Below are 18632 nucleotides of genomic sequence, written 5' to 3' on the forward strand. Positions count from 1 at the left end.
GACGTCGACGAGGACACGCCCACCCCAAGTCACTGCGGGGGGTTGGCAGGAACGTTGACAGGGACGACGACACCTGGGGCACGACACATGGACGGGCCCCCACGACGACACCGACTCAGCCTCCTACGGGGGGACAGCAAAAGGGGAACGGTGGTTGGCAACTGGCAAGAGGGGGCGGGGAACGGACGCCCGTCAGAAGGGGCGGAAGGGGTCCGCGTGGCGCAAGCATGGCGGAGCTGGAGCGCTTCGTGGACCGGGTGCTCCCGCCTGATGACGTCAGCGCCTACGCCAACGACACTGATGGACCACTCATCGAGGACGTAACACATGACAACACTGCTCAGGGCGACCTGGTCGACCTGAGTGAACCAGTGGTGACGTTGCCGGAGCCTACCCAGAGACGTGGACGGAGGTACGTCCACTCCTGGGAACGGCGGGTGACGGGGACGGACGTGAGCAAGGACGTGACAGACGGGGTAACGGTCCGGCTCCTCAGTGGGGAGGGCGATGTCGACAGGGCCCAGCAGGTGGTCCTGGACTTGCCTTCCGGGGAGCCGAGGATGACCGCTCACGCGGGGAGGGGACCGGCGTTGCGCCGGTCCACGCGTGAGAAGACGGCCCCCCACTACCTCCGGGACTACGAGTGGGGGAGTCAGCGCAAACCCCGAGACGTAAGACAAACGACCGACGGGGGGTTACGCTGCAGCGTGATGCAGCTCCTGCCCCAGTTTGCCCGACCCGGACGGAATGACGTGACGAGCTCCGACGACCAGACGAGTGGCCGGACGCGGACGCGGCTGCCGGTCTAGGTCGGCGTCGGGGGCCAGGACGGCCTCGGGAGAGGGGGGGCATATGACGACAGTCGTCGTACCCTCCCAGATACAGAGGCCGTACCTGGCCACCGACGCGGGCCTGAGGGGGCCTGTTTTCCCCCCCCAGTGAACCCCAGTGTGTGCGACGGCCAGGGACGCACCCGCGTGCGCCCTAGCATGCCAACGAGTGTTTTTCTATGTGACTTTATCTTTTATTTCAGTGTGTATATATTTGTAAACGATTAAGGGATTTGAATGTGTGTAATTAACTTATTTTATTTATTATTCATTGTGCAAGTTCGCTGTGTAATTAATGTCTCGTGTATGTCTTTGTAAATAATTCAATAACTTTTTTTGAAGTGTTTCGCCATAGTATGTAATTGCAGCCTGGCGCGCCGCGGGACGGAGCTCTCTCCCACGCCAACCGATTTTCCCCTCCCTCCCCGCCACCCGCGGGCGCCGGCCCGCGGGCGAGCGGGGAGAGGCAGTCGCGTCCTGGTCTCGAGCGGAGACAGACGTGTTCGTTGCTCCGCGAGCCGCGCACGTTGCGCTCGGGATTGAACGTTCGCTCAGTCCGCAGTCGGTCACGGCAGCTGAGCTGCCACCGCGAATCAGCTTAGCATTGTTAACTTACGAGTCATCGGGAGACGTGTCTAGCGGGCAGTTTCTACAACGCGAACGTGGTGCTACGAGTCTCTGAACTTTTCGCCGTCCACGGAACATTACGTAACGGGCCGCGTATGTACAGCGCTCCGTCTTCGGGCCCTCTCTCACTGGGTCAGCCTAGCATTAATAAACTTTACGATTCGCGCCGAAACGTATTTGAGAACCGCCCCGTCATCAGGGAGTCCGTGTCGCCGTGGTAGGGCACTTGTTCCGCGACGGTTCCGCCAGGCTGCGGCAGGACTTTATAAGCGTTAATAAAAGACGGCTCGTGAAATTCGTTAATGCCGTGTTCTGCTTGCGACAACCTACCAACATTCCTCGCAATCACTTCACTCTCCCTCCAGGTCCCGCCTTTCCCGGTCCCGGCCACGTTGGCCTGGACCCACACCTCTCCGACGAGGGCAGTACGGGCATAACAGGACATTTATTTCAACGGGAAAACGGGGACCAGAAGCCGAGGGACGTCAACATATAATTATATAAATAAATTTAATATATATATAAAAAAAATATTTGAAACTAAGTTTGTGAAACAAACATTTAAAGGGTTAAATGTTACAATACCATAGTTAAATTTTTCAATTTTTTGTACATTATTTTATTTTTGACCCCTTAGACCTAGGTTTGGATTCAAGGGGTGTATTCCAAAACTCTTTGGGATTTCAATTAATGCTTAGGATTTTTAGAAAATTGGGATTTGACTCATTTATACAAAAGTGTCAGGGACTTGTTTTGTAAATTTATTAGTTTTTAATATGGGTGTGTGTTCAGTTAGATAAAGTGATTACGGGTATATTTTGCACTTGTGGCTGTAACTATCAGTGTATTTTAGGGACAGTCTCTGGATTTTCCTTTGACACAGGCAGAACAGACCTCATGAAATGCACAAACTATAAAAATACACAAAAAAATTTTTACTCCATGTCAGTTTCAGAGAGAAGCATACTTTCTTTAGTGTAATGAGCCAAAAACAAAATATTAACTAAAATGCAGTCTCTCTTATCTTTAAAGATATTATTATTATTATTATTTTCTCAGAGCTTGGTGATTTGTTTCTAATTCATTAAAAGTTTAAAAATATGGTGGCACAGGAAATTTTACAGAAATTGTAGGAATTAAAACAAATGAAAGATTAACTGTATAATTGTTCAGATTATGTATCACAAGATACATGAGCCCTTTATTTTTTCTCCCATAGAAAGATTACATAATCAAAATATAAAAAAGTGTCAAAGTTACATAGCAGTATCACACATTTATATAATCATAACACTATTAACAATAACATTTTATAAAGGTGGTGAGTTGTGATGTAATGCTAGTAGATCTAAGTTTTCATGGTTTTTAATAGTTTAAACCACAATGCTTTACTATCGAAAATTTATTTGGCCTATTGTAGTTATTGGACCAATTTAACTATATTTTGGTTGATTGAGACTTGAAAATGAAAAAAATTCAGCCACAGTCTTTAAGATATAGAGGCTTGTTTTTTATGGTTAAATGTTGGTGATTATTTTTATTCAACCTATGTAATTTTCTTCAGTTTTGTTTGTTTTGCTTTAAAACATTTCCATGTTTCCATTTATAAGTTAAGTGTTGTACCTAAGATGTGTTTTGTCATTAAATAAATGCCTTAAGTTTTATTTTTAAGAGTATAAAATTACTCTCTGTGACATTTGGTGGTTAAATTTTAGTTGGGCTATACAGAATGTGATTTGATCTTTAAGCTATAAATCTTGTTTTATAAACAGGTTTTAATGGATATGTTTTATCAAGATGAAGATGGTATGTCAACTGCTATTCTGGAAAGTAGTGATCCAGTGGCACCTAGAACATCTCTGACTTATGAAGAAGTAGTCAAAGATCTGGTTCATGATGAAAAACAGTATTTACGAGATTTGCACATGATTATAAAAGTATTCAGAGAAGAAATAGCTAAACTCGTTAATGACTCCAAGGTAAGTCTCAAGTTACAGGTATACCTTAGTTTGGCAATAAATTGAAGTCAAACTTTTTTAAAATACATATTTTGGTTTTATAATTTAAGAAATGTTTTATGCTTGATACAAATACAAAAATAATTTGTGTTTTTATTTATCTGAACTTTTCAAAGAAACTTTGCACATGAATAGGCTTAGGCTTGTTAAAAAAAGTTGTGACCTAAGACAAAGGAAATTATTTCTCCATTTTATTACCTGCAAAGTTTTCTTACATTTTCCTTACCTGAGTGTAAGATGGCCTTAGTCATTATCTAGTTAAATACTTTACAAGTTATACTATTTCCTGTGTTAAAACATAAGGAAATATAGTACAGTAGTAGAAGTATTTAAGCTACGAGATTGTATTGATAAAAACCACCCTGAGTACTGAGTTTCTTTCAGTATTATATAATGTTAATATTTATTTTGTGTATAACAGTATCTTACAATTTGTATCTCATTTACCATTAGTTTTGTATGTTCTTTCTATCACTGAATAATTTTCAATGTCAGAGTATATGTGAACATATCTTCCTCTGCGAGAAATGCGCCTCCACAATGTGACCAGAAAAATACTGGTGGTGAGATTAGTTACCAGTTCCAAATGTATTGCCTTGGCATAAAAATTGCAATATGCCCTTTGGTTGGAGGACCCTCATTTAGCCTGGCGGATGTGTATTGGGCCACAACAATATATTCCTGTGTGGATAAATGACCTTGAGGAATGACCTGTTGTTCTGGGTGGTCTCCACTAATTTGAGTGACATCCTTAATCCTTGTCTTGAAACACACCACACAATCTTGTTCACTAATTGCCTACCATTCAGACGCCAATAGAGTTAGCGAATGTAATACAACACTGTTTGAGGTCCTGCATGTACAGTCAACTCCTGGTTGGATTATCCGATTTGCGGCTTAACCGGCGTTTTTTTTTTTAAGAAAGAATAATTTTTAACAGATAACTTTTCGGTCGCGCAGACTGCTGTGGCGCGAGGTGTGGCAACACTGTTGGATGACCGAGATAATAAAAGGTCCGCACCTGTTTTGTTTTCGCGCTCCGATTCCTACACCTCTCCCGTGAGTCATCGGGCTGGCGCAGCGCTGTCTTGTTGGCTGTACAGTCGCAGTCAATATTAAGTTTCATCAGTCGTGCGCGAAAGATGTCTACTTCCAAACGTAAACGAGTTGTTTTAACAATTGAACAAAAACTGCAGGTGTAAAATAAACTGGAAGCTGGTACTTCGGTTATCCAGCTTTCAAAGATGTATGGTATTGGGGAATCTACAATACGGGATTTGCGAATTAACAAAGCTAACATAATTGCCTATGCAAGTGCTTCAGACTCTATGAGTGTGATGAAGAAGAGGAATACTATGAAAACAGCAACGTACGAATAACTCGATAAAGCTATGTTTGAATGGTTTAGTCAGAAAAGAGCAGAAGGTACTCAAGTGTTCGGTGTAATTTGTACAGAACAAGCAAAGAAGTTTTTTGAAGATCTTGGGATGGAGGGAGAATTCAATGCTTCCTCGGGTTGGTTAACCAGGTTTAAACAGCGCCACGGCATACGAGAAATTGCGATTCAGGGTGAGAAGTTAAGTGCTGATACATCAGCAGCAAGAGATTTTTGTAAAGCATTTGCAGAATTTATTGAAACGGAAAATTTACAGCCTGAACAAATCTATAATGCAGACGAGACGGGTTTGTATTGGAAATACCTTCCTTCCAGGACACTAGCTTTTGAAGCAGACTAGTGTAGTGCACCGGGCCACAAGTCCAGCAAAGAACGATTGACGGCCATGTGTTGCGCAAATGCTACCGGCACTCACAAAGTAAAACTCTGTGTAATAGGCAAGGCAAAAAAACCACGCTCTTTCAAAGGGACTGAGAAAACAAATTTGCCTGTCTCATATTTTAATCAAACTGGAGCATGGATGGATCGACAAATTTTTAAAACTTGGTTTGATCACAGTTTTGTGCCACAAGTGCGGGAGCACTTACAATCAAAAGGCCTACCACTCAAAGCTGTGTTGCTACTAGACAATGCGCCATCACATCCTAGTGCAGAAGTTTTGATATCAGACGATGGGCAAATATTCGTTAAATATATGCCACCTAATGTGACGTCTCTCATTCAACCCATGGATCAAGGGGTTATTGCAACAATGAAGAAACTATACAGGGGCAGTCTTAGGCGACACATCAACGAGGGTGCTGATCTCGACATTCTGGAAGAAGTTAACTGTACTGGATGCTATTTATGAAATTTCAAAAGCATGGAATTTAATCAAATGTACAACCATCACTAAATCTTGGAAGAAAATTTTCCCTGACATTGAAATTGAAGATATCACAGGGTTTGAGGATGACAAATTTTCCTTAGAGAAGTTAGCGGCTTCTTTACATCGTATGGAAGGGTGCGAGAATGTTGACAGTGATTGCACCACCGAATGGTTTGAAGTGGACTATACTCTGCCAAGCTACGAGATGTTGAGCGACACAGAGATAGTGCGACGCGCCCAAGGTCACACGGGAGAAACAGATGACAGTGCTCCTGACGATAGTGATGGTGACCTGATTCCACATAAGCTTATTACACACTCAGCAGCTCTGGAATGGGCTGATAATTTGCTGGATTATTTAGAGCAGGAAAATGATACACTATTGTCAGACAAACTTACCTTAAGAAAAATTTGTAGTGCGATTAGAAGAAAAGAAAGCACATCGTAAAAACATAAGTCTATTACAATTTTTTTTCAATCAAAGTAGCCTGTATTGTTTAGCGTACATACAGCTGTACAGTAGAATGTACCCCTACTACACCTATGTACATGCATTTATGTTTACATATTTGCCAATTCTATTTGTGTAGGCCTAAAGAATTTTTGCGTGTTTAATATGTGTGAGTATTTTTGCGTGTTTTTTAATGCTTTAAAATGTCTATAAATTAACATTCTATCTTTCCTGAATTCTTGTTTACATTACGTGACAAACACGTGGGCTAGTAGGCCGAGATTTTTTTGCCTGAAGCATTTTACTTAAATGCACTCGACTGTACCTCATTTATTATTCCAAACGGCCGGAAAATCAACAGAAAATTGCAGTGTGTGCACCAAACGTAAGTAAAACGAGTGTGTATGTAATGTTTATTTGACAGTAATGAGATGTGAAAGTGCATTATGTATCTACCCCAAACAGTTTGTTCGTTTGTTTTATTGCTTCTGTTATATTTTTTTTCTTACATAACTACAAAGATATTGAACAATTGCATAAATTACTACGTACAATTTCATATAATGATATACTAATACTGTACGTATGTATACTGGCACATAATAGTACATAAGTTACTAGTATTATTCACTGTAACACATTACCGTACTTCCGATTGCCTTCCGTCGCGGCCGTGGTCGTTTACACGAAAAGGAGGGTGGGGACTGACCGTTTTTGTTTTCATTGCGCTGTAAAAAAATGGTTAAAGTGTATTAGCCGGCGTTTTGGGTTATCCGCGGCCTCGGCCCGCTTCATTACCGTGGATAATCGAGAGTAGTTGTTGAACGTGTGTGTCTATTACAATGTGAATGAGCATTGTGAAATGATACTGGGCAAGACTACTGGATGCTTTTGGTCTTCTGTGACTTGTGGATTTTTTAGGCACCCACCATTCAGAACCAGACAAACTTTGTTTAAAAATGGATTTAAGGAATGCAGTTTGCTTCTCTTTGGTACTATGTATTGAGCTTGAACGATCTTATTTCTTGAGAAAACTTTTGACCTTATGTGTTCTCAAGTACCATCATTATTGAATGATTCAATTAAGCAACCGAGATTGATACTGCCTGTGAATATTTCTGAAAGTTCTTGATTGAATTAATAAACTGAAGTCAGTGTGCTAGTGCTCTTATCATTCTTTTAAATGATCAAAATCTAAACACATAGAGCTTTGTGCAAGTACAAAATTCAAGCCCACCAATTGGGTCTTTTCTAGAAATAATTATCGACAATATTTCATGATTTGAAACAGCCGCAGATTCTTTTGTCTACTGGTACAACTTGGTCCCCTTCACCATATATCTGCTGGGTTGTCCTTTGACCTGATAATAATGCTAGCTTGTCTGGGTCTTTTCCTGATTATTTGAAATTCTATTTGCAAGAAATGCTTTCCAAGGCCAGCCAGGCCAGGATAATTGTTGAATTTGTCCAGCAGTGACTTAAAAATTTTAAATGGCATTCAAGGGCTTCTGTAGAGATGAGAACATTTATGTTCATAATCTCACTACCATCTGTATTAGATATAACTTTTTCACTATTCCACATGCAAGATGGCCAACCTGATGGGTGTGGATCAGTCATCCGCCAGTATTAATGCTTTTGTTGCACACGACCTGACTCAAATAGTTCCAGTATGTGGTACGTTTGGAATAATACCACGTTACTTCCATCTTGCATGTGACTAGGGCTCAGAGGCTGTGTGTTTTTTTTACCACCCTAATGTAGCTTTCCCCTCCTCTTTCCACCATTCACCATCATTAATGTGACATGTGCGTGTGCTGCAAGGGGTGAAATATTTAAGTGCATGCATCATTCCTTTTTAAAATTTAAATACATAATTGGTAGTTGAGAAAATTATTTTCTCGAATAACTTTCCTTTTATTTTTCAGTAGACTAAATTTCTATTTAAATATTTGTTATATTTTGTTAAGTAATATTCAATGTAAAGAAGAAAGGACTCCGAATGTTCCTAACCACTCAAATAATTGAATATGCATATGCCAAGTTCAATGACGTAGGGCGGCAGTACATTTTAAATGTTATGTAATGGTGTGGGCTCTGAGTTGGTACAAGTCACACATAGGACAGCAGTTAATTTTGTTTACTGACCTTAAGTGGATAGCAATGATACAGGTACATAGTTTGAAATTCATGAAATGTGCAATTGTGTTGCAAGGCCTTATTTTATCTTTGAATAGGTCCAGGATAAAAATAACGAACTGCCAACAAACTGATCCATGACTCCAATTCCACCATGGAGACTCATGACAATGCCAAGTGGGATAAACTTGTACCATCAAATACAACCACTCCAGACATGAGCCCAGTCATGTCCAATCTCAGCATGCTAAGCATTGCTACCACACCCACTCTCTAGCTACAGGGTGTCTACTAGGTCACGAAAGTCACGAATGTTGTAAAAGGTCACGAAAGTCCCGAAAAAGTCACCATTTTTAAGTATATTTTGGTAAAAGTCAAGAAAAATTTAATTACAAGGCTAATGTGTATTTCTTGTGCACTGATCTTGTATATACCATATTTTTTGTGCTTTTGGCAGCTTGCATTTTCAGGAAAATCGTCGCTTAAGATGTTCCCACACAATACATTTTCCCGTGTTTAACTAGGCCAGTCCCGAAATTTTCGCCATAAGACGTTTACTTTAAATTCCCGTTCAAAATGTTGCTTACAGGTTCTATTCTCCTACGTGCAACGTCATAATTTTCACATAGAATGCTGTGAAAACGTAATTTATTCAATTCTCGTACCTTACACGCTTAAAAAAAGGATGGTATTCGTTCCGTGGCGGTCACGGCATAGTCAGTTTCATTCTTATTCTACAGATCGCACAACGATCGCACATAATCGATTGCAGCTGTCAAAGCGTCAATGCGCGCGACCCGCGTCCATATCGATAAGTTGTTGGCCAAATGGCGAGCGCGAGCGTTCATAATCGAACTATTAGCGTTGAGTTCGATTGTTTACTGCTTGCTTGTGTGTACGAAATGTAAATTTATGTTTGGCTAGGATAAAAGAAAGCCAAAAATTTGTGCACAAAATGTGTGATGTATTTTCGTGTTTTCGTTTTGTTAACGACTATGTTTACAAATTACAAAACAACAAAATCCCTAAATTACCGCCCTATTTTATTTTCAGACTGAAATCATTGTCGAAGAGGTTAAAAGTGCTACGGAATGGAATTGTAATATTTTCTATGATATCATGTGCTGAAAATGTTTGCCAACAAATGTTAACGTGTTTTAGCGCTTAAAGTGCGACGAAAAATTGGTATGCGGGAAAGCAGATATAATTAATTTTATTCAATTAAGTTTCAAACTAACCTTCATTTATAGGCTTAACTTATGTCTTTTTTTCCAGCACTTACGCCTGTATATTTTGATAAAGAAAAGTAAACGTTCAATTTTTCATTTTATTTTTGATGTAAGGTATAGGCTACACTTAATTTTATAACATTTAAAAATTATACCATTTTGACAAGTTTCGTGGTCACACTTCAGTGGAAATTGTCATGAAAAAGTCAAGAAAAGTCACTAATTTTTATTTTTGTAACTCAGTAGACACCCTGAGCTAGGAGCAACCTTCAATGACTTAAAGCAATTGTGCTTCAGGTACAGCTGACTGATGAGGCAATGAGAAGAGGAAGAGGAATGCATAAATTACATAGTTGTCAGGTGTTACACAAGTCCGACCTTAGGGCAGCGAGCAGTCGTGGTTAACGTTTGCACCACAGGGGATGTGATCAGATATTTTCTAGCAGGCCGTGGCACAGAACAAGCTGTCCATGAGATCCATGAGATCCTTGAGTTATTTTATAGGCCAGAACTCAATTTCTTTTTGAGGAACTGTGCAAAACTGCCGACACTGCCAATATCACCAAACATGGTGATCAGGTGAAAGAATACAGCAACTACCTGGGAAATATATTGAACCTTTTCTTACCATAGTGTTGGATTTGATGGGTCCTTACCATTGATCCACATTGGGATGTAGATTTTTGGTGGTAATCACTGATAGTTTCAAAAGGTGGGTTGAAGCCTTCCCCTCATCAAACTGTTGCACATGAACCATAGTCAAGATGCTTGAGATGGATTTCTTACCAAGGTAGAGATATTCGAGAGTACTACTGTTAGATAATGGTCCACAGTTTTTTGGATGCAGTTGGATCAAGTTATTTAAAACATTCAGCATTATGCTATACAACACACCAGTGTACCATCTCTAGGCCAGTCTGAGCAAAGTAATCAAGATAAAAATTAGTTTACTGATATTGTAGTAGAGAATCTCACAAAATGTAACAAACATATACCAAACATTATGTACTGTTTAAGGCTTCATGTAAACATAGTGACCGGAAAGACTCAGACTACGATAGTGCAAAGTGACAACCTACCACTATCCGGCTATTATAAAGTAGCATGGAAACCTCTGACGAAACCGTAGAAGAGCATGTGCAGGCAATTGTGGAGGCATACTATGTGACATGATGGAGGCAGGCAAGCTACCAGGCCTACCACATGGCATGAACTGCCTGTCAGTCTCCAGTACTGACACCCGGCCAGTTCGTGTATGCATGTCATTACCACCCCCTCCCCCCTCCCATTTAGGACTGAAATTCTGTGCAGGATTCAAGGCAAGATGTTAATGACCACTGCTGGTAATAATAGCGTTGGGCCGTCAGGTCACACTGCGGTGAAAGTGGCACCATATAGTGAGGAAATAAAATGCATCTAACAGTTGCAGAGAATTGAACCCATGCAATTATCATGCAAAAGGAACAGGCAAGGACCAAACCCAGTAATGAATAACCACCCCTACTGATGATTTGGTGATAGAATACAGATGTGTTTCTGTGTTGACAACCACTGAAGAATCCTTGATTCCAGATGTCTGTTTCCAAGTCATGCAGGTAATGTTGATGCAGTGCCATTTCACAGGTTTTAGTCAAAATTAGGCATAAACACAATCAGACATACTTCCTGCTTACCAGAGCCAGATGTGGATATGTGGCAGAGTTTGCTCGAACTGAACCAATTTCAGTTCTAATTAAATTGCACCTTAGCGACGGACTACCAACATTCCAAACCACTCGTACTGAGGCTTGCTTTAATATTTATTTTAAATAATCATTTAAAGAGTTATGTAACTTGAATTGCTATTTGAATGGTGTGTATTAATTTTTACCCATTTGTTTGTGTGCTAAAATTCTTTCATCCAAGCTAGTCCTTAAAATAATTGTAACCATCTTTGTCTGCTAGCACCAGCACACCACATGCACACTAGTCTCGCCTCATTCTTCTTTGACTGCCAGCAGATGTAGGATGTGGTTACACACCCAGTGTTCATCTTTGCCATGTCAGTTCACCCAACAAAAATTGAAAATTTAACCATTGTTTTTAATTTTGATAAAAATTAGTTCATTTCTTTGGTGACACAAGGCCACTTAAAAACCAAAATATCAGATTTTTATCTCAAATACTTCCTGAGAAATCGAAGGTTTCGTTGTGACCATTTTTGGCCTAAAACAGGTTATGACAGCATAAATTGGTCAGTATCTGTGTTTCCTTGCTTTGTATTTCACTGTAATACCAATATTTCAGAATAAGAACACTTTTCCTTATGTAAAATTCTCTAGAGAATTCAAATTTTACCACCAAATTGCTATATCTAGAATGGTTTGTAAGTTATAACAGAATTATTAACATGACTTGATGTTTCATGTATCTTCTGCATCCTTTATTACAAAATAGACTATCTCAAAAGGCAGACCTCACAAAAAAAATGAGCTTGGTACTATGTGAAAGAGAAGGAAATTTTCTATAAGATACATTAAAAAAAATAGTGGCTATCTGCTGACAACATGTAATGTACTCGATAATCGCTTACTAATGCTTTATGTACACATAAAAAAATTCCCTACTTACACAAATCTATTGCCAATGAATTAGAATCTACAGGCACAATCCTCCAATTTTTGCAATTAGCAAACTGCATTGCTTTTCTTTTAAAGCTGCCATTCTATATCACACTTGCACAAGTCTTCTTTCAAAAAACTGTAAGTTTTGCCAAAGCTGCTTGTTGATGGTGCCTGCAAGATGGTGAGTATGTGTGCAAAAGGAACCCAGCACACATCGTCTCGAGGTGAAGGCCAGTAAAAGGAAGCACTTGGACCGGCATGGTGCAAAAAGGTTACTTGAGCATCTTCTTCTGACCTATCAATGTTGTTTACAACACCAATGAACCATTTTTTGTCATACACACAAGACACATAGCAACCAGTATACAGTTTTGATATCGTACCACCAGGGTCTTTGCTAGCTGCTGTAGCAAAATTGAAAACTAAGGAATATGCATTATCCTGACTTGTTTTCTTCATTCCTATTTCATACTGGGATATTGGTGAAGCATTGTGAAACCCTCTTGTGCCTAGGATTGTCTTTGCCATAGTATACCGTTGTTGTAGAGTCGAACGAACGTCATCCACATCATTCTTGTCAATGTAATGAAAGATAATACCTGTTATGTGTTCATTGCAGGTAGGTAGGTAATCATCTTAGACACTGATGTAATTTGGTCTTGGAATGGTCGTTGAAGACTAGCTTTTGATGTCAGTCGCTTAACAGTTCCCACAATTCCATCGCAAGATGATTTGCCATGGCTTGTGGCAAAGAATGACCAAGAAGCTGTGAGCTGAAAATCTTGTGTGTGGTGGCACAAATTGAGGATATTCTTACAGTTCTTGTACTGAGCAGCACAACCATCACTGAAATAATGTATGTGTTTTACATGAGGCAGGTGTCTTTTAACATATGTGAAAATTTCTGACTGTGTTTTATACACCATGGAAACATGATCCAAATCATTTGACAAAAAACAATGACTGCTTGTTTTCAAATTAGCATTGTCTGAATTTTTGTAGTAAATGACTACTGGATAAACTGTACATTGACTATTGGTCCAATGGTATCCTTGTGCTTCATTTTGGATAACGAAGGAAAAATTTTCACTGAAATCTAATAAAGCTGTAACTTCTCTTTCACTTATTTTCTCTTTCAGCTGCTTGAGGTAGTCCGATTGTTTCTTTGTGATATAGGAATGGGGTATGACGAGTTCCATTTTTTGTACTAAAATTTCCATAGTCTTCTACACTTGAGGTAAGGGTTTGTAATTGTGTTCGGTCTGTACTGACCCACTGTTAATATTCAATCACATCATCTTGATCACAGTCTAAAGTATGATATAGATGCTGCTTTAGAGTATCTGGAGAAGGACATTGCTCACATTGTCTTAGCAGACAGGCAGGATTTAAAATGTCACATACAAGATACAAAATAAGTGAACTATACTTTTCACCTACACCAAGACAGTGAAGAAGTAATTCAACATTTTGGTGTATAGTGCACACTCAGACAGAATGGGTTCCAGAACTTCCAGCTAAAACGCACCATTTAGGACGCAACATACAAAACTTTGAAAACCCTACCTTGAGAGATGAATATTTTGCCTTAAAAGAACAATACAGCTCATGCATGTTGCATAGCAAAAGTCTTTTCTGTTTGTAAACATTTTTGGATATACTAACTTTATCTTTCATTCCTAGCATTTCCCTGGAAAACTCATTATCTTGATAGAAATCTTGAATGACCTGCACAGTTTCTTCAGGTAACTTCTTCTTACCTGTGGGATGAACTAATGCGCAGATTCCTTTTTCCAGTGTAAGTTGTCTTGCTTGTCTTACCATGTACTCAGAAACACCAAATTCTTGTGCTGCCTTCTGTATGGACCATGATTGAGGAATATGGGTAAGAATTTGTAATTTTCTTTGTCTATTCATTGTGGGCAGCTTTTGCTTTATTAAAGTTCCCAAACGGTTTAAATCGGCAGCCTTTTGTTCCACTTCATGCCTCTGTAATTCTGTACTTTCACTAGTTGATGTGGCTGGAAACTGTACATCTAATACTTTAGATATTTTGTCTGCTACAGCTGATGATACCTCTTGTATTTTACGTTTCCCATATTTTTCTTTTGCATGTTGTGGTACAGCATGCAGTTTTATTGGTGACTGTTGCAAATATTCCAAACTTTTGTCAAGTAAGCTAAGGGATTCTTCTTTTAATGCTTGCTTGAATCTCTAAACCCTCTGCAACGTCACTTTCAGATGATTCTGAAGATACCTGTGCACCTACTTCTTGAATATTATACAACCTATTCCTACATGAGGAGCATAATTTTTTACCAGGAATTAAATTAAGTCCCTTGTCTGCTGCTTTTCTATAGCACTGTAAAGAGATTGTGCGCAAAGAACGTTTAACTGGAACACTATGCACTTTCATAGGATCACAACATGATGTCTGAAACATTTCATACTTCTTAATATAAAACAATTTGTGATGAAAACATATGGTGTGAAAATTATGTTTAGAAATACCTGTTCTCAGCACAAGAAGAGTTTGAATATCTTTGGAAAGTGATTCCAATCTTTTGATTCCCTTTGTTTTAATATAACACTCTTTATGGCATTCTTCATGCATATCATTCCCAACAGAACAGAATTCTAGTTTAGTTTAGTAGTACTGGTAGCCATTTAGTTCTCATCCAACTTATAATGAACTAAGACTTTCCACTAACATTATACACAGGCAGTGCAGTAAGACTGGCCTACACAGCGTAGTCTGCATGGTGGCAGACACACGCCTTATCTCGGACCGTAGTTATCTTTATTGCTTTCCTCCCCTCTGCCCCTCTGTTCATGGGCCACTATTCTGTATTGATATTAGGCCTATCTCTTAACTGCCTCTGATGAAGCAGAAAAAAAAACCAATGCCAAGGGGAACAGAGCAAGTATCAAAGAACCCCTCTCTTATAGCTAGCAGGCAGACTCCATGCAGAAATGACATATGTACAGTCACATGACATGGCTCTGCAGATAACACAGGGATATAACACAGGGAAGGAAGGTAATTAGAGACTTTGAAATTTGCACAAAATCCTTGTGTAATATGCGGAAAATATGGGACATACACAACCCTTATATTCGATCCTCTTTGCTTCCATCTTCTGGCTGCCTTTTGTTAGGGGCCCCATTTACGTCACCAAGTCATTTTCATTTTGTTTTTCAACACTGCAGCAGAAATCCACTATTTTTTTAATGTGTCTTATAGAAAATTTCCTCTTTCACATAGTACCAAGCTCATTTTTTTGTGAGGTCTGCCTTTTGAGATACAGTCTATTTTGTAATAAAGGATGCAGATGATACATGAAACATCAGTCATGTTAATAATTCTGTTATAACTTACAAACCATTCTAGATATAGTAATTTGGTGGCAAAATTTGAATTCTATAGAGAATTTTACATAAGGAAAAGTGTTCTTATTTTGAAATATTGGTATTACAGTGAAATACAAAGCAAGGAAACACAGATACTGACCAATTTATGCTGTCATAACCTGTTTTAGGCCAAAAATGGTTACAAAGGAACCTTCGATTTATCAGGAAATATTTGAGATAAAAATCTAAAATTTTGGATTTTAAGTGGCCTTTTGTCACCTAACAATTGAACCAATTTTTATTAAAATCAAAAAAACATGGGTTACATGCCCTGGATGAACTGACATGGAATGACCCAGCTGTTAAATTATTTTGTTCTTCGAGATGGACTTCCCATAAACCAGTTTTATTTACTTTGATGTCCCAGGGAAATAAGGGGTTATAATACATTGGTATCGCAGTCGGTTACCTTGGTCTCCACCCCGTGGAGGGGCACGTGGACCCGGCGGAGACTCTCGTAACAATGCCATAATGAGACCCGCAGGGTGGCCACTCACCGGGAAAACTGGTAAATATCAGGGATTTCACTATCACCTGGAAATATCAGGGAAAATTCAGGGATTTTTCCCTTAAAACCAGGAGGTTTTTTTTTGCCTATCTGAATATATTTATTTTTAAATTGCAGGGGGTCTACATACATGGAACAACAGAATTTGTATAGAAAATATAATACCCATAAATTAAAAAAAAAAATTGTTGTCTGTAAAGTCGGTTTACGGACGATAGTTTAACGTGACATTGTCATAACAAAACATTGATGAAATGATTGATCCAGAAGAAAAGGAAATATCATATTCGGCCTGAGACTGAGCCGTAATAGGTTTTTTGCAACCACAACATTTAGGCTATAAAATTATTATATTCTTTGAGGAAGAAATTTTTTTTTTAATATTTCTATCTTTTGTATGATAAAATCTACCTCTGCATAATTTTATGAATAAAATTGAATCAATTTTATTGAATTATTACTATTTTGTATGGATACAAATAAGGAGTGAAATGAAATGTACAATTTAATTTAAAATTTATTTTTATTTGCATTCATTAATTCAAATATATTTATTACTTTTGAAATGTTGCGTGTGCCGTATTTATTTTTACAAGTACAAAAAAAAAATTTGCAGCTGCCAAGATTCGAACCGATAACCTTTGAATTGGAAGTCATCCATGCTAACCACACGGCCACGAGACCATGTTGAGAATTATTGTTTCAGATGCTATAAATTAATAATATTCCACACACAATATTTGTTTGAATTTCTTTTAACTAAAATATTCTCTGTTGGACTCGTAATATTTACACGCTCGTAGGCTTTTAACTATAATACGGTGTGTGATTTAGTTGATCAAATAATAACTCATGACAAATAATTACCAATGTCAAACTAAAGCGTGAAAAGTATCATACCAGCAATAAATATTTAGTTACACAGCTAAAACAATATTCATACAACACTGTTTAAATATGCTGATTTAAACTAGTAATTAAAATAATACGTACTTGTAAGAACGCCATTTCCTTGCGAATATACTCCCGTGGCGCGGTGCACAACAATAACCTCGAACCAGTACGCCGCCACGTGCTGGCCGAGTTCTCTGTACCGTCCGCAACATACCAGAGAGATGCCACGCATGCGTAAACACATCCGTAGTGGGACATCCGTAGTGGGACAATTTTTATGCGTGCAGCCAGTGTTCATCGATTTATTAGGCGTTGTCACGTCAAAATAATGGATATTTGGCCCTGTGCCTTACAAACCTTAGCTTACTTACTTTCGTGTTTTGTGTTTACCAGCGTGCACTTGTAGCGCCGGGATTTTGCGGCATGGTATGTATGCGCCATGCGGGGCCGTATCAATGCGCACTTGTATGCGCCTTTCGGGTACCTCTCAACTGCGCAGTCGCGAGTAGAATGGAATGTTGTTTAGTGTTTACAGGTTTTTTTTTAAATGGCGGATGTGTATGTAAAGCTTGGTTGTTTCTATGAATTACACGGGCCATACCATTGTTAGTAACTACTTAATATGTAGTTTTTCCGTTGCGGCTGTTTTGTGCCACCCACGCGGACAAATATATTTTCTTAACTAGCGGGTTGGAGTGGCCTTAATAATTAACTATGTTTAGCAAAAAGTGTTCACATTTTATTGGTACAGTATGTTTGCGGCCTATTGTAATGGTTGGCTTCTATTTGTATTTTGCAGTGTTGCAGTATGTTTGTGTATAATAGAAGGTACATTTTTTCATGTGACTTGTAAAATGAATGCCAATTATAAGTGCAAGTTTTCACAAGACTGGCTTGTTGATCAGCGGTTAAAGGAATGGCTTCGTCCGGTAATAGAAAATCCATTCTCTGCGGCATGCAGTTTCTGCAACACAACCTTTTCATTAAGTAATATGGGAATGACTGCAGTGAGGAGTCATTTAAATGGCAAGAAACATAAATCGATAACAAAGCTTTCGGGTTCGGGATGCACATTGGACGTATTTTTTAATTGTGCTGATAAATCACCTCGTGGATCTGAGATTACACCTGACTTATTTTCGCAGCAGTCTTCTACGCCAGCAGCTACTGCTGTTACAAATATATCAGAAAACACTACAGCTGTAAGTGAGGTTAAATCTAGGCAAGAGTCATGTGGTATGAATAGGTTTATTATGAATGAAAATGTGACTTGTGCGGAGATCATTTTGTGTGTTTTAACAGTTATGTCACATATGTCAGTTCGCAGTGCGGACCTAACTGCATCGTATTTAAAGGTTATGTTTCCTGATTCTATGATTGCCCAAAAAATGCAGCTACACCGGACAAAAATTTCTTATCTGGTCGTGTATGGTTTAGCACCATATTTCCATAGAGAACTTGTTAAAATTTGTTCAGATGCTTCACAAATTGTGATTGGTTTCGATGAATCTCTCAACAAGGTGGCACAAAGATGTCAGATGGATGTTATGGTTAGGTTCTGTAATGAGATAACCAATTGTGTAGTTACAAGGTATTTTTGTTCTGCATTTGTTGGGCATGCAACATCACAAGACCTGTTAAAAGCCTTGACTTATGCC

General features: G+C 39.1%; 1 protein-coding gene across 5 annotated transcripts in view; it reads left to right on the top strand.

Annotated features, from left to right (window-relative positions):
* Nucleotides 1–18632, top strand: part of LOC134529327 (protein son of sevenless) — a 386073-nt gene that overhangs the window by 46473 nt on the left and 320968 nt on the right. For all 5 annotated transcript variants that reach the window (XR_010074532.1, XM_063363274.1, XM_063363275.1 and 2 more), the window contains exon 5: nt 3230–3436. Coding sequence is in view for 4 of the 5 variants with exons in the window: in XM_063363274.1 (XP_063219344.1) it covers nt 3230–3436 (207 nt within the window). In the remaining variant the exon portion in view is untranslated. The remainder of the gene's footprint in view (nt 1–3229; nt 3437–18632) is intronic.

Source organism: Bacillus rossius, chromosome 2, assembly GCF_032445375.1.
Source record: "Bacillus rossius redtenbacheri isolate Brsri chromosome 2, Brsri_v3, whole genome shotgun sequence".
NCBI classification, from domain to species: Eukaryota; Metazoa; Arthropoda; class Insecta; order Phasmatodea; family Bacillidae; genus Bacillus; species Bacillus rossius.